Consider the following 16,765-nt stretch of genomic DNA (forward strand, 5'->3'; position numbering starts at 1 on the left):
TGTTGCTGGTTGTTGTTACCAGCCATTGCTGGTTGTTGTATGTTCGTGGTGTGCTGGTATATAAATCTCACCACTATTTGTTCTCATGTTTCCTTCTCTCATATATGTCCTTTCTCCTTCGGGCACTGTTTTACCCATAACTGCCTGTGGGAGAGGGGGCATAGAGGGGAGAAGCCAGCACACCCAGTGAAGAAATTTAAAGTGCACCGGCTCCTTTGGACCCCGTCTATACCCATCGCACTAGATTCCCCAATATCCCTTTTTAAAAAAGGATTTACTCTATTATATGGCTGGGAAAAAAAGTACTATTTTCACGATTTTAGTCCGATGTTCATCATTATCATGGGCATTACTAGGTTATCCAATCATAGCCCTTATTTATCATCTGAAAATGTGCCCTTTTTTGAGCAAAAACACATGGGATCCGGGTCCTTGTGTTTTTGCACACAAAAAACATGGCCCTAAGGGCTGGTTATCAGGGATTTTGTTTTGCGTGCCTGAGGCATGCAGAACATAATCCCTGATAAAAGCTAGCTATCAGGGCTAATTGGATAGCTCCCGAGGGATCAATTAGTTATGGTAATTTACAGCGGCTAATTGGATAACGTCCATAGCCTGTAATTCCATCTATACACCCTCACTCATAGCCTGCAAGTACAATGATATGCTGTCACTCAGAGTATGCAATTCCAAAGATATGACCTCACTCATAACCTGCAATTCTAACTATATGCCCTTCACTGATGGACTAGAATTCCAACAGCACGTCCTCACTTATAGCCTGCAATTCCAACTATACGCCCCCACTCATAGCCTGCAATTCTAAATGTACGCCGTCACTCATAGGGGTATATTCAATAACTGTCGGAAGCTGCCGTCTTGTCGGAAAGACGGCAGCTTCCGACAGTTTTAAGTCGGAAGGGGTTCCGACCTATTCATTACGGCCCCGTTTTTTCCGACAAGTCGGGAAACCCGACTTGTCGGAATGCGCGCTGATCGGCGGCTTCAGCCGCCAATCAGCGTGCATTGTTGGAAGCGGGGCCAAACCTGACAGGTTTTAGCCCCGTTTCCGACAAACTCAGTCCGACTTGAAAACAAGTCGGATTGAGCTGAGGAGATGGGGAGCGGTGCGGCGTGCTTCGGGGATCGGGGATGAGAGGTACCTCGACGGCCGTCCCCTGGCCAGGCACCTCTCTCCCTGCAGTGCCTCCCCCGCCACCGCAGACATCACCTCCGCCGGCTGCCTTGGCAGCTCCCCCCGCCGAACGCAGCCGTCGAGCTCCCCCCGCCACCACAGACATCACCTCCACCGGCCGCCGTGGCAGCTCCCACCGCGGCATGCAGCCGTCCAGCTCCGCCCGCAGGAGACCAGCTCCCCCCACCGCCACAGATATCACCTCCGCCGGCCGCCGTGGCAGCTCCCATCACCGCATGCAGCCAACCAAGTCCCCCCGCAGCAGCCCAGCTGCCCCCGCCGCTGCTGTCAGCGTGCCCGGCAGCCGCTGACAGCAGCGGCAGCACAGGACCCCCGGTACGGCCAAATCTGACAGTCGGATTTGGCCGTCCATTGAATAGGGGTTGCGGGTCCATTCCGACAACTGCATGTCAGAATGGACCCGACTCTTATTGAATATACCCCATAGCCTGCAATTCCAATGGCACACCTTACTCATAGCCTGTCATTTCAACTATGCGGCCTCACTCAGTTTAGCCTGCATTGGAATGCTCCATTGATGCCCAGTGACACTCCTACAGCAGTAAGTGTAGACATGATAGACGGATGCATATGGCTTTGAATAGTCCGTAATTGCTCATAGTGGTAGAATTTCGGTTACGGAATAGGCACAGTGCTAAAAATGTAAGTAGACTCGAATGTGTATTCAGTAAGTGGGTATTTTTTGTTGCAAAAGTACACAAGTAATACTATTCTCTCCTTTGTCTGAAGTATGTCATTATAACAGTAGAACTCCTGAAAGGAATGCTTACCCTTTTTTGAAAGGACTTAACTGAAAAATTTAAAATGTGTATTTTATATGCTGAAGTGCAGGAAAAATGGGATATGCGTGTAGCTTTTTGTGGGACCCACTCTAGCCTGGCTATTTGTAACAACTCGACGTAGCATCGATTTTACAAGTGAACAGAAGACCTCTGGATAGATGTTGACCCATACCATCTGTATAGCTTCCACATCTCCTTGATATTTGTAGGTGCATGATCTTGGGTGTGTATGAACCATAGTTGCCAACTTCTGGGCTGCTCTCTCCGGGAGAGAGCAGCCGGTCGGCTCAGCAGGGGGCGGGGCGGGCAGTGAGGTGACGTGACAGGGGGGCGGAACAGGGGCGTGGCTTCTGGATCGCACCATTTAAGCCACGCCCCCCACTGTGTAATGCCGCGATTACCGGCATTATACAGCAGGGGGCGTGGTTACAATGACGCGATTCAACAAAAATCGCGTCATCGCCTGCCCGGACCGCCCTCTTTACTCGTTAAGTGGGCGGCGGGCAGGGGGTGACCCCTGGAAATCGGGAGACTTGCCTGCTCTTCCGGGGGGCCGGGAGGGTCACCCGTTTTTCGGGAGCCTCCCGGCCATTCCGGGAGGGTAGGCAAGTATGGTATGAACCTCTTCATCACATCCCATAAATGCTTGATTGGGTTCATGTGGCCACACCATTTATCGGAATTCTCCAGAATGCTCCTCGAACCAGTTCTGGACAACTTGTGACTGATTGATATAGTGCGTTATTATACAGGAATATTCTATCGTTGTAGGGGTACATGAAGTCCATGAAGGGCTGCAAATGGTTATAAAGCAGCTGTTACTGGTCAATTACATGTTCAGGCGACCAGCGAACCAACCCATGCCACGTGAGCACATCCCATTGTGGAGCCACCACCAGCTTGCACAGTTTCTTGTTGAAAACTGGGTACCATCACCCAAACCCTACAATCAGCCCGAAACAGCTGGTACCGTGACTCATCGTACTACGTGATGCCACATGTTGCCAGTCCTCCAGGGTCCAATTAGCAATGTTACAATCCCAGGTGAGGCGCTGTGTCCGGTGTTGTAGTGTCAACAGGGGCACTCTGGTGGGGCTTCTCCTCCCTTATGCCATGGAAGCTAAAGAACGCTGCACTGACCTACTGGATATGCGTCTGGTACTTCCTGCGTTGAATGTGGATGTGATTTGAGCCAGTGTCGCTTGTCTGTAACCACTGACAATGGCCCTATGCTGCTGGTCACGATTATTGAGCACCTGTAGTCTGACACTGCACTGTCCACAGTGGGTAGTAATGCCTTCCATGATGTATTCCTGGTACACACATGACACCGTAGTTTGAGGAATGTTGAATTTCCCAACTTTCGGGCTCCCACTATCATGCCTTGTTCGAACTCTGATAATTCACGTTGCATTGCCATGAGCAACCTAGCCGGTGTTCAGACTGTCACACGAGACGTCTGATTACAACTAATGCAGGTCTGGGCAATCTTCCAAGACATCAGAGAACGTTGGCGCCACCTACCATTACCTTTACATACTCCTATACCCTGACTTTTGGCACTTCATTGTATGTGTAGGTGGTTCTACTATCTAGTTGTGTTCCACCTTCAATTACTGTTTTACATTCCATTGTTGTGGCCGGAGATTTACATTATTGGAATATGGTGATCACAGGTGGTATGTGTCAAAGCATGCATTATTGGTATGTCATTCTCAGGTTTTTTTCTCTGGTGATTTGTCTGCTAAACAGGACTTTTCTCACCTCCTAGGTTTACATGAATTCTTCTTCCTGCTTGTGCTGGTGTATTTTGTGGCTGCCTGCATTTACATCCAGGCTCTATGGCAGACGATTAAGAAAGGCGGTCCAATGCACACAGTGCTGAAGGTGCTGTCAAATGCACTGTTGTTGCAGGTTGTATCAGCCGTGGCAAACTATCTGCACTTCTCAAGGTAAACATTTAGGGGTATATTTACTAAGGGTCAATATTCAAATCAATGAAAATCGAAGTTGTACTTTCATGGCTAAAACGCGCATTTACTGACATTTAGAAATGAATATAAAAAATCATCTGTTAGTAAATGTGGGTTTCAGCCCCTGTAGCCCAACATTGATGTAGAGCGGTAAAAATAGATGAGAATCAACCTTTAGAACATAAAGCCCCTAGTGTCACTGTTATTCAGTGTACTGTTGTAATGATTATTACAGTGTATTTACCACAGATATTCATCTTTGTATCCCAGGTATGCTAAAGATGGTAAAGGTGCTCCTTTCATTGGCAGTTTGGCAGAATGTGGGTATCTAAACTTTTTATTATTTTATTTTGTTATTACTACTAGTTTTTATCTGTATTTTTTGTATCTTGAGACTAATAACGTCTATTTTCCCCATGTGTAACAATGTCTGGAATAACAGATTAGACCATAAAACTGGGATATTTAGTGTAATTGCTTTGTTAGTAACGTCACACAGTGACAAAAGCAGTTACGGTACATAGGAAAATGTGGGCGTGGTAATTGTAAAAAAAATAATATCTTATATCTTATATCTGTGATTTGTAGTGTCCATTATTGTATAGGCTTCTGAGCTTCATTCATGTGTTTATCACCTTCATCAAAGGACAGCTTTGGTAAAAAAATTTATAGTGCTGAAGAACATGACAATATGTCTGGTTCAATCTCCTCTTCCTTGGCTTCCAGTGTGTGACATAGCCTCAGAAGTCCAGATGTTATACCTACTGCTAAGCTTATGTATTGGCTGGACTCTCAGCAGAATGAAGAAATCACAAGGGAGACCTCTTCAGTGGGACTCTACACCCACATCCACTGGCATCGCTGTTATTGCAGTCATTGCTCAGGTGTGTGATATGTGCCTTCAGTTTACACCGCAACCCATTGGACACGTTATTGTATGTGCAGACAGACTACTCATATTTATACAGTCCATGTTAGGTGGACTGTCCGTTCTAAATGTAGTGAGACCCTAAAAGTAATTGTGTATACTGGAATTTATTCCGTTGTTTTTTCTTATTAGATACTTATGCTTAGGTAGCCTTATTGCAGGTTTTATTATCTTGGATTTCACTACATGTCTTCATTCCTGAGCATCGGTACATTTAGCGCTACCACTTTTCTCATATGTCCTAAAGGATGCTGGGGACTCCAAAAGGACCGTGGGGGGGGGGGGGGGGTATAGTCATGGGCACTTTAAGACTTTGAATGGGTGTGAACTGGCTCCTCCCTCTATGCCCCTCCTCCAGACTCCAGTTAGATTCTGTGCCCAGAGAGACTGGTCACTAAACAGGGGAGCTCTCCTGAGTTTCTCTGGAAAAGATTTTATTTAGGTTTATTATTTTCAGGGAGCACTGCTGGCAACAGGCTCCCTGCTTCGTGGGACTGAGGGGAGAGAAGCAGACCTACTTCTGTGAGTTAAAGGCTCTGCTTCGTAGGCTACTGGACACCATTAGCTCCAGAGGGTCTGATCACTTGGTATAGCCTAGCTGCTCGTTCCCGGAGCCGCGCCGTCGCCCCCCTCACAGAGCCAGAAGAAAGAAGCCGGGTGAGTAACCGAAGTACAGAAGACTTCACTACAGACGGCAGAAGACTTCAGTGTCTCTGAGGTACCGCACAGCGGTCGCACTGCGCGCCATACTCCCACACACTAGCGGCACTACATGGGTGCAGGGCGCAGGGGGGGCGCCCTGGGCAGCAATAGACCTCATATCTATTAACTGGCAAAGAGGTATACAGTGCATAGGCACTGTATACAGACCCCCGCCAGTATAAAAATTCCAAAAAATAGCGGGGCTTAAGCGCCCCGATAAGGGGGCGTGGCTTAGCCCTCACTGCTCTATCCTGCGCCATTTTCTCCTCACAGAGACGCTGGCCCCGCCAAAAACACTGATGAACAGCTCACAGTGTAAAAAAAGGGGGGGGGGCACAGTGGTTTAGTGCAATATAGGTGGAAAAATAAAGCACTATATGTATAATGAGCGTGTGGTGAATGAGCTGGTAAACGTTTTCTGTGTTTTCCCTGTCAGATAATGGGATCTACTCCTTATAGTCAGTGTAATGTCGGTGGGTGTTTATATATATTTCCCTCAGACCCCTCGGGGTCGCAAGAATGTTATTTTGCCCAGTTACTACTCCCTGTTGTCGACACAAATACTATGTCTTATGTCGGCCATGATGTTTCCTGATTAGATCCACAACATCGGCATTGAGTACATGTTTCATACACATTAAGTACGTATTAATGTCACTAGGGACCCTGCTGTTCCTGACTAAGATGGTCCTGACGGAGTCCCCAGCATCCACTAGGACGTCAGAGAAATACACATATACACACATATATCTATATACACATATACACACATATATCTATATATATATATTTCCCTCAGACCCCTCGGGGTCGCAAGAATGTTATTTTGCCCAGTTACTACTCCCTGTTGTCGACACAAATACTATGTCTTATGTCGGCCATGATGTTTCCTGATTAGATCCACAACATCGGCATTGAGTACATGTTTCATACACATTAAGTACGTATTAATGTCACTAGGGACCCTGCTGTTCCTGACTAAGATATATATATATATATATATAGATATATGTGTGTATATGTGTATATAGATATATGTGTGTATATGTGTATTTCTCTGACGTCCTAGTGGATGCTGGGGACTCCGTCAGGACCATGGGGAATAGCGGCTCCGCAGGAGACAGGGCACAAAATTTAAAAGTTTGACCACTAGGTGGTGTGTACTGGCTCCTCCCCCTATGACCCTCCTCCAAGCCTCAGTTAGGTTTTTGTGCCCGTCCGAGCAGGGTGCAATCTAGGTGGCTCTCATAAAGAGCTGCTTAGAGTAAAAGTTTTGATAGTTTTATTATTTTCAGTGAGTCCTGCTGGCAACAGGCTCACTGCAACGATGGGACCTAGGGGAGAAGAAGTGAACTCACCTGCGTGCAGGATGGATTTGCTTCTTAGGCTACTGGACACTAGCTCCAGAGGGACGATCACAGGTACAGCCTGGATGGGTCACCGGAGCCGCGCCGCCGACCCCCTTGCAGATGCCGAAGTAAGAAGAGGTCCAGAAACCGGCGGCTGAAGGCTTTTCAGTCTTCATGAGGTAGCGCACAGCACTGCAGCTGTGCGCCATTGCGCTCAGGCACACTTCACACCGGCGGTCACTGAGGGTGCAGGGCGCTGGGGGGGGCGCCGTGGGCAGCAATGTTAATACCTTTCTGGCTAAAAAGAATACATCACATATAGTCCATGAGGCTATATGGATGTATTTCACCCCTGCCAGGTCTCAGAAAAACCGGGAGAAGAGCCCGCCGGAATAGGGGGCGGGGCCTATCTCCTCAGCACACAGCGCCATTTTCCTACACAGCTCCGCTGCTAGGAAGGCTCCCAGGCTCTCCCCTGCACTGCACTACAGAAACAGGGTAAAAAACAGAGAGGGGGGGCATTTTTTGGCGATATTATATATATTTAAGCAGCTATAAGGAAACAACACTTATATAAGGTTGTTCCTATATAATTATAGCGCTTTGGTGTGTGCTGGCAAACTCTCCCTCTGTCTCCCCAAAGGGCTAGTGGGGTCCTGTCTTCTATCAGAGCATTCCCTGTGTGTCTGCTGTGTGTTGGTACGTGTGTGTCGACATGTATGAGGACGATGTTGGTGTGGAGGCGGAGCAATTGCCGGTAATGGTGATGTCACCCCCTAGGGAGTCGACACCGGAATGGATGGCTTTGTTTATGGAATTACGTGATAATGTCAGCACGCTGCAAAAGTCGGTTGACGACATGAGACGACCGGCAAACCAGTTAGTACCTGTACAGGCGTCTCAAACACCGTCAGGGGCTGTAAAACGCCCTTTGCCTCAGTCGGTCGACACAGACCCAGACACGGACACCGAATCTAGTGTCGACGGTGAAGAAACTAACGTATTTTCCAGTAGGGCCACACGTTATATGATCACGGCAATGAAGGAGGCTTTGCATATCTCTGATACTGCAAGTACCACAAAAAGGGGTATTATGTGGGGTCTGAAAAAACTACCTGTAGTTTTTCCTGAATCAGAGGAATTGAATGACGTGTGTGATGAAGCGTGGGTTACCCCTGATAAAAAACTGCTAATTTCAAAGAAGTTATTGGCGTTATACCCTTTCCCGCCAGAGGTTAGGGCGCGCTGGGAAACACCCCCTAGGGTGGACAAGGCGCTCACACGTTTATCCAAACAAGTGGCGTTACCGTCTCCTGATACGGCCGCCCTCAAGGATCCAGCTGATAGGAGGCTGGAAAATACTCTAAAAAGTATATACACACATACTGGTGTTATACTGCGACCAGCAATCGCCTCAGCCTGGATGTGCAGTGCTGGGGTGGCTTGGTCGGATTCCCTGAATGAAAATATTGATACCCTGGATAGGGACAGTATTTTATTGACTATAGAGCAATTAAAGGATGCATTCCTTTATATGCGAGATGCACAGAGGGATATCTGCACTCTGGCATCAAGAGTAAGTGCGATGTCCATATCTGCCAGAAGAAGTCTATGGACACGACAGTGGTCAGGCGATGCGGATTCCAAACGGCATATGGAAGTATTGCCGTATAAAGGGGAGGAATTATTTGGGGTCGGTCTATCGGATTTGGTAGCCACGGCAACAGCCGGGAAGTCCACCTTTTTACCTCAAGTCCCCTCCCAGCAGAAAAAGACGCAGTCTTTTCAGCCGCAGTCCTTTCGTTCCTATAAGAACAAGCGAGCAAAAGGACATTCATATTTGCCCCGAGGCAAAGGAAAGGGTAAGAGACTGCAGCAAGCAGCCCCTTCCCAGGAGCAGAAGTCCTCCCCGGCTTCTGCAAAGGCCTCAGCATGACGCTGGGACCTTACAAGCGGACTCAGGGGCGGTGGGGGGTCGCCTCAAGAATTTCAGAGCACAGTGGGCTCACTCGCAGGTGGACCCCTGGATCCTGCAGGTAGTATCTCAGGGTTACAGGTTGGAATTCGAGAAGTCTCCCCCTCGCCGGTTCCTAAAATCTGCTTTGCCAACGTCTCCCTCAGACAGGGCGACGGTATTGGAAGCCATTCACAAGCTGTATTCTCAGCAGGTGATAATCAAGGTACCCCTTCTACAACAGGGAAAGGGGTATTACTCCACGCTATTTGTGGTACCGAAGCCGGACGGCTCGGTAAGACCTATTCTAAATCTGAAATCTCTGAACCTGTACATACAAAAATTCAAGTTCAAGATGGAGTCACTCAGAGCAGTGATAGCGAATCTGGAAGAAGGGGATTTTATGGTGTCCTTGGACATCAAGGATGCTTACCTTCATGTCCCAATTTGCCCTTCACACCAAGGGTACCTCAGGTTCGTGGTACAAAACTGTCATTATCAGTTTCAGACGCTGCCGTTTGGATTGTCCACGGCACCCAGGGTCTTTACCAAGGTAATGGCCGAAATGATGATCCTTCTTCGAAGAGAAGGCGTATTAATTATCCCTTACTTGGACGATCTCCTGATAAGGGCAAGATCCAGAGAACAGCTGGAGGTCGGAGTAGCACTAACTCAAGTAGTGCTCCAACAGCACGGGTGGATTCTGAATTTTCCAAAATCCCAACTGATCCCGACGACACGTCTGCTGTTCCTAGGGATGATTCTGGACACTGTTCAGAAAAAGGTATTTCTTCCGGAGGAGAAAGCCAGGGAGTTATCCGAACTCGTCAGGAACCTCCTAAAACCAGGGACAGTGTCTGTGCATCAATGCACAAGAGTCCTGGGAAAAATGGTGGCTTCTTACGAAGCGATTCCATTCGGCAGATTCCATGCACGAATTTTTCAGTGGGATCTGCTAGACAAATGGTCCGGATCGCATCTGCAGATGCATCAGCGGATAAAATTGTCGACAAGGACAAGGGTCTCTCTGCTATGGTGGTTGCAGAGTGCTCATCTGTTAGAGGGCCGCAGATTCGGCATACAGAACTGGGTCCTAGTGACCACGGATGCCAGCCTGAGAGGCTGGGGAGCGGTCACACAAGGAAGAAACTTCCAGGGCGTGTGGTCAAGCCTGGAAACGTCTCTTCACATAAATATACTGGAACTAAGAGCAATCTACAATGCTCTAAGCCTGGCAAAACCTCTGCTTCAGGGTCAGCCGGTGTTGATCCAGTCGGACAACATCACGGCAGTCGCCCACGTAAACAGACAGGGCGGCACAAGAAGCAGGAGGGCAATGGCAGAAGCTGCAAGGATTCTTCGCTGGGCGGAAAATCATGTGATAGCACTGTCAGCAGTGTTCATCCCGGGAGTGGACAACTGGGAAGCAGACTTCCTCAGCAGACACGATCTTCACCCGGGAGAGTGGGGACTTCATCCAGAAGTCTTCCACATGATTGTAGTCCATTGGGAAAGACCAATGGTGGACATGATGGCGTCCCGCCTCAACAAAAAACTGGACAGGTATTGCGCCAGGTCAAGAGACCCTCAGGCAATAGCTGTGGACGCTCTGGTAACACCATGGGTGTACCAGTCAGTGTATGTGTTCCCTCCTCTGCCTCTCATACCCAAGGTACTGAGAATTATACGGCAAAGGGGAGTAAGAACGATACTAGTGGCTCCGGACTGGCCAAGAAGGACTTGGTACCCGGAACTTCAGGAGATGCTCACGGAAGATCCGTGGCCTCTACCTCTAAGAAGGGATCTGCTTCAGCAGGGACCGTGTCTATTCCAAGACTTACCGCGGCTGCGTTTGACGGCATGGCGGTTGAACGCCGGATCCTAAGGGAAAAAGGCATTCCGGAAGAGGTCATCCCTACCCTGGTCAAAGCCAGGAAGGAGGTGACTGCACAACATTATCACCGCATTTGGAGAAAATATGTTGCATGGTGTGAGGCCAGGAAGGCCCCGACAGAGGAATTTCAACTGGGTCGATTCCTACATTTCCTGCAAACAGGATTATCTATGGGCCTCAAATTAGGGTCCATTAAGGTTCAAATTTCGGCCCTGTCGATTTTCTTCCAGAAAGAATTGGCTTCAGTTCCTGAAGTCCAGACTTTTGTAAAAGGAGTACTACATATACAGCCCCCGGTTGTGCCCCCAGTGGCACCGTGGGATCTCAATGTAGTTTTGGATTTTCTCAAATCCCATTGGTTTGAGCCACTCAAATCGGTAGATTTTGAAATATCTTACATGGAAAGTAACCATGCTACTGGCCCTGGCTTCAGCCAGGAGAGTGTCGGAATTGGCGGCTTTATCGTATAAAAGCCCATATCTGATTTTCCATTCGGACAGGGCAGAATTGAGGACGCGTCCTCATTTTCTGCCTAAGGTGGTATCAGCGTTTCACCTGAACCAGCCTATTGTGGTGCCTGCGGCTACTAGCGATTTGGAGGATTCCAAGTTGCTGGACGTTGTCAGAGCATTGAAAATATATATTTCAAGGACGGCTGGAGTCAGAAAATCTGACTCGCTGTTTATACTGTATGCACCCAACAAGCTGGGTGCTCCTGCTTCTAAGCAGACGATTGCTCGTTGGATTTGTAGCACAATTCAACTGGCACATTCTGTGGCAGGCCTGCCACAGCCTAAATCTGTCAATGCCCACTCCACAAGGAAGGTGGGCTCATCTTGGGCGGCTGCCCGAGGGGTCTCGGCATTACAACTCTGCCGAGCAGCTACGTGGTCAGGGGAGAACACGTTTGTAAAATTCTACAAATTTGATACCCTGGCTAAGGAGGACCTGGAGTTCTCTCATTCGGTGCTGCAGAGTCATCCGCACTCTCCCGCCCGTTTGGGAGCTTTGGTATAATCCCCATGGTCCTGACGGAGTCCCCAGCATCCACTAGGACGTCAGAGAAAATAAGAATTTACTCACCGGTAATTCTATTTCTCGTAGTCCGTAGTGGATGCTGGGCGCCCATCCCAAGTGCGGATTGTCTGCAATACTTGTACATAGTTATTGTTACAAAAAAATCGGGTTGTTTATTGTTGTGAGCCATCTTTTCAGAGGCTCCTACGTTATCATACTGTTAACTGGGTTCAGATCACAAGTTGTACGGTGTGATTGGTGTGGCTGGTATGAGTCTTACCCGGGATTCAAAATCCTTCCTTATTGTGTACGCTCGTCCGGGCACAGTATCCTAACTGAGGCTTGGAGGAGGGTCATAGGGGGAGGAGCCAGTACACACCACCTAGTGGTCAAACTTTTAAATTTTGTGCCCTGTCTCCTGCGGAGCCGCTATTCCCCATGGTCCTGACGGAGTCCCCAGCATCCACTACGGACTACGAGAAATAGAATTACCGGTGAGTAAATTCTTATTTTAAATGTGTGTATTTATACTAAAAATTTATATTGAATGCTGAAGTAAACTTTTCCTTCTCATGTGCTGGTCGTTCAGTTGAATAACTCTAGGTCAGCCGGGACATGATGGTTTCAAATCATCACGAGGAGTCCGAGTGTTTATTCTTTTCCCGCCGTGGATAGAATAAAGTGATAGTCTACCCCTGTTCTGCACGGGGCCCTGTCACAAAGGATTGTTTACAGGAAGCTAAGTGATGTTTTAATTATATGCTTTGATTATACTTGCATTGCATGTGCAGAGGAGAGTGCTTGTATACAGGAATGGTCGGTTACTTTGTCATCCGATATAATTACCCTGGGGAGGGATGTGATACTCCTTAAGTGGGGTCATATCTAGAACTTTGCAGCATACTGCCGTGCGACTACAAGGGATGGGAATCTTGGGTCCGCGGGCCACTTCCATGGCGGTCTCGGCTAGGAGGACGTTGTGGGTTCACCAAAGGGATGCAAATGCTGACTCCGGAAAGAAGTGGAGTCTCTTCCCCATGAAGGTGAAGCCTGGTTTGGTGATGGCCTTGTTAATATGCTTTCGGCAGGTGCCACGGGTAAGTCTACCTTCTTCCCCTGTGTTCCCTCACAACGGTTGGTGACGCATTGTTGTAGGATGCAGTCATTTCGACCGAATAGATAAAGATTCCCCTTTTCCTTGCAGGTAAAGGAAGGTAAAAGAAGGTAAGAGATCAGCTGCCTTTTCAGGTTCACAGGAGTAGAAATCATCCGTTGTTTTCTGCCACGTCCACTGCAGGACGTTAGGTCTATCTTGCGGGGGCCCACACCGGTGGGGCCACGTCTAAAACTCTGCAGTCAGTCCTCGGAAGGACATGGACCAGTGAGTTAAGGATAGAATCCCTAGGGGGGACATACGGGAGTTTCCAGGCGTTTCCCTCACCGATTTTTTTAAAATCGACCTTACCGATCCTCCTCATGACAGGGAGGTAGTATGTGAAGTGGTGTCAGGATCAGGTCATGGTGCTGCTGTTCCGGTTTAAAAAAAATAAAAATAAAAGCTGTTATTCAAGTTTTTTCGTGCTCCCGAGGCCGGACGGCTCGGTCGGACAAATCCCAATATTCCTGCTTAAACTCCATGAGGAGATCTCTCATGGCAGGGTTCTCCACTCTGAAGCAGGATGAAGGAGGTCTAGTTACGGTGTCTTCCGCATTAGGCTTCCCTGAGGATTGTTGTTGCCATTTCACCAGGGTGATGGCGGTATGCTAGGTTTCCTTCGATGATAATGAGTCATATTTATTCTGTACTGGATCGCTCTCCGAATTACGGAGAGATCAAGAAGCCAAATGGTGCAAAACGTTTTTTTCTCCTTGACAGTTCTTCAACAACAGGACTTGCCAGAATTCCTGTTGGTCCCAACGACACGGTGATCGGCTTGGGCAATATTATTAAATGCAGTACTGAGGAGACCTGCAACGGTGTCAATCCGTCAATACATTCCATTGCTGAAAAAGATGGTTGCGGCCTATGAGGCCATTCAGTGAGCAGGTTGCAGGCCTGAGTGTTTAACGGGACCTGTTGGACAAGTGGTCCGGTTCCCACCTGGGATAATCATGGTTTCAAGACCAGTATCTCGCTCCCGGGGTAGCGACGCAATTCTCACCAAGGACAAGGGTCAATTTAGGATACTTGTCGCCTCATTAACGGTCTACAGTTACGGGCCGTTATAACGGTTTTCCACAGACATTAATGGCAAAAGCTAGAAAGATTTCCCGCTGAGCGACGAAAACAGTTACGCGCTCTATCAGCAAGGTTCGTTCCAAGAGTGGCCAACCGGGAAGCAGACTTCCTCGGTTGACACATTCTCCGTCCAGTAGGGTTGAGTCTTCATCAAGGGGTTTTCACAGAAGTGACAAGTCTTTGGAGAATTCCACAAATAGACAAGATGGCGTCTCGCCTCGACAAGAAACTTCAGAAATATAGTTCCCGTCGAGGGTCCCTCAAGCGATAGCGGTGGACGCCCTAGTGACACCGTGGGTGTTTCGGTCGGTCTATGTGTTCCCTCCACTTCCACTTTTTCCAATTGTGTTAAAGATTATAAGAGGAACAAAGGTTGAGGTGATACTCATTGTTCCTGACTGGTCGAGGAGGGCTGGTGTCCAGATCTTCAGCAATTACTCATAGGGGATCCCTGACTTCTTCCTCTGCGAGAGGATCTGTTATAGCAGGGGCCGTGTGTGTTCCACGACTTACCGCGGTTTCCATTGACGACTTGGAGATGGAATGTCGGATCCCAGTCCGAAAGGGTATTCCCTGTGAAGTCATCCCTACTCTTCTTCAGGTTGAAAAGACGCAACGTCAAAACATTACCACCATATGTGGAGGAAATTAGGTGTCTTGGTGTGAATCCAAGAAGGTTCCTATGGAAGAATTCCAGTTGGATCGTTTTCTCCATTCTTTTGTTGCAAGATTGTGTGGATGCGATCTTAGGTTGGGCTCGATTAAGGTTCAGATTTCAGCCTTATCGGTTTTCTTCCAAAAACAATTGGCCTCCTTTCCAGAGTTTCAAACTTTCGTTAAAGGAGTCTTACACAGCCATCCTTCCTTGGTGCCTCTGTGGCACCATGGGATCTTTACGTGGTGTTGCAGTTCCTGCAATTTCTTTGCCTTTTCAGTAGGGTTGAGTTGAAATTCCGCACTTGGAAAGTGGTCATGTGGTTGACCTTGGCATCCGCAAGGCGGGTGTCTGAGTTGGCGGCTGGGTCTCGCAAGAGCCCTGTTTAATCTTCCATGAAGATAGAGCGGAATTGAGAACTCGGCACCAGTTTCTGCCAGATGTGGTTTCCTCGGTTTCTCTTGAACCAACCTATTGTGGTGCCGGTGGCTCCTGACACCTGGGCGACATCGAAGTATCTCGATGTGGTCTGAATTTTGGAAATTTTGTGTTGCCAGATTGGCTCAGATCAGGAAAACGGAGGCTCTGTTTATCCTATATGCTCCCAACAAGATTGGGGTTCCTGCTTCCAAGCAGACCATTGCACGCTGGATCTGTAATACGATTAAGCTTGCTTGTTTTATGGCTGAATTGCCGTTACCGAAATCGGTGAAGGCCCATCTACCAGGAAGGTGGGCTCATCCTGGGCGGCTGCCCGAGGAGTCTCGTTTTATAGCCTTGCAAGAGCAGCCACTTGGTCGGGTTCGAACACCTTTTGCAAATATTCTACAAGTTTGATACCCTGGCTGATGAGGACCTCTTGTTTGGGCAATCGGTGCTGCAGAGTTGTCCGCACTCTCCCGCACGTTCTAGAGCAGGGGTTCTCAAACTCGGTCCTCAGGACCCCACACAGTGCATGTTTTGCATGTAACCCAGCAAGTGCACAGGTGTATTAATTACTCACAGACACATTTTAAAAGGTCCACAGGTGGAGCTAATTATTTCACTTTTGATTCTGTGAGGAGACCTGCAAAACATGCACTGTGTGGGGTCCTGAGGACCGAGTTTGAGAACCTGTGTTCTAGAGCTTTGGTATAGACCCCATGGTCCTTTTGGAGTCCCCAGCATCCTCTAGGATGTATGAGAAAATAGGATTTTAATACCTACCGGTAAATCCTTTTCTCTTAGTCCGTAGAGGATGCTGGGCGCCCGTCTCAGTGCATACTGTATCTGCAGTTATTGGTTATGGTTACACTCAGGTTGTGTTTCGTTTCAGTCAGTCTGTTGCTGATGTTATTCATGCCATGGCATGCGGTATACTATTATTGGCTGTGTTTACACACAGGTTGTGTTACATTTTCGGTCAGCATATTGCTGTATATTTTTTCATGCCATCGGCTGGTGTTCTATTGAATGCCACGTGCTGCGACATGTTTGAGGTGTGAGCTGGTATGACGCTCACCGTGTTTGAACAATAAATTCTTTCCTCGAAATGTCCGTCTCCCTGGGCACAGTTCTATAACTGGAGTCTGGAGGAGCCAGTTCACACCCATTCAAAGTCTTAAAGTGCCCATGTCTCCTGCGGATCCCGTCTATAGTCCATGGTCCTTTTGGAGTCCTCAGCATCCTCTATGGACTAAGAGAAAAGGATTTACCGGTAGGTATTAAAATCCTATTATATCCAGATATAACGCTCTCTTCCATTGTAACAGATTCTGCCATTATCTCACACAAGTGCTGGGTTTTGCTGCAGATTAATAACTGCCGACAACCCAACATTTGGATATACATTATTCACATAAGGTCCCAGAAGTTACACGTGTGAGTTGTTGCTGTTTTTCTCAAGACTTAAGAAAAACTTGCCCCTTAGTGAGATTGTTGTTGATTAACAATGAGCCACAGTGTGCTGCACTGCCCGGCAGTGGGGAAAGCAGCATATGTAACACAGGAATATACAGGCAGACACAATAAATGCACGTGTGAAAACAGATTTTGGCAGCTTGTCTACTAGTAAATC

General features: G+C 48.0%; 1 protein-coding gene across 3 annotated transcripts in view; it reads left to right on the plus strand.

Moving 5' to 3' along the window:
• Window positions 1-16,765, plus strand: part of GPR180 (G protein-coupled receptor 180) — a 102,178-nt gene that overhangs the window by 60,766 nt on the left and 24,647 nt on the right. For all 3 annotated transcript variants that reach the window (XM_063953014.1, XM_063953013.1, XM_063953015.1), the window contains exons 4-6: window positions 3,770-3,950; window positions 4,242-4,291; window positions 4,698-4,855. In XM_063953014.1, the coding sequence (XP_063809084.1) occupies window positions 3,770-3,950; window positions 4,242-4,291; window positions 4,698-4,855 (389 nt within the window). The remainder of the gene's footprint in view (window positions 1-3,769; window positions 3,951-4,241; window positions 4,292-4,697; window positions 4,856-16,765) is intronic.

The sequence above is a fragment of the Pseudophryne corroboree genome, chromosome 2 (assembly GCF_028390025.1).
Source record: "Pseudophryne corroboree isolate aPseCor3 chromosome 2, aPseCor3.hap2, whole genome shotgun sequence".
NCBI lineage: Eukaryota > Metazoa > Chordata > Amphibia > Anura > Myobatrachidae > Pseudophryne > Pseudophryne corroboree.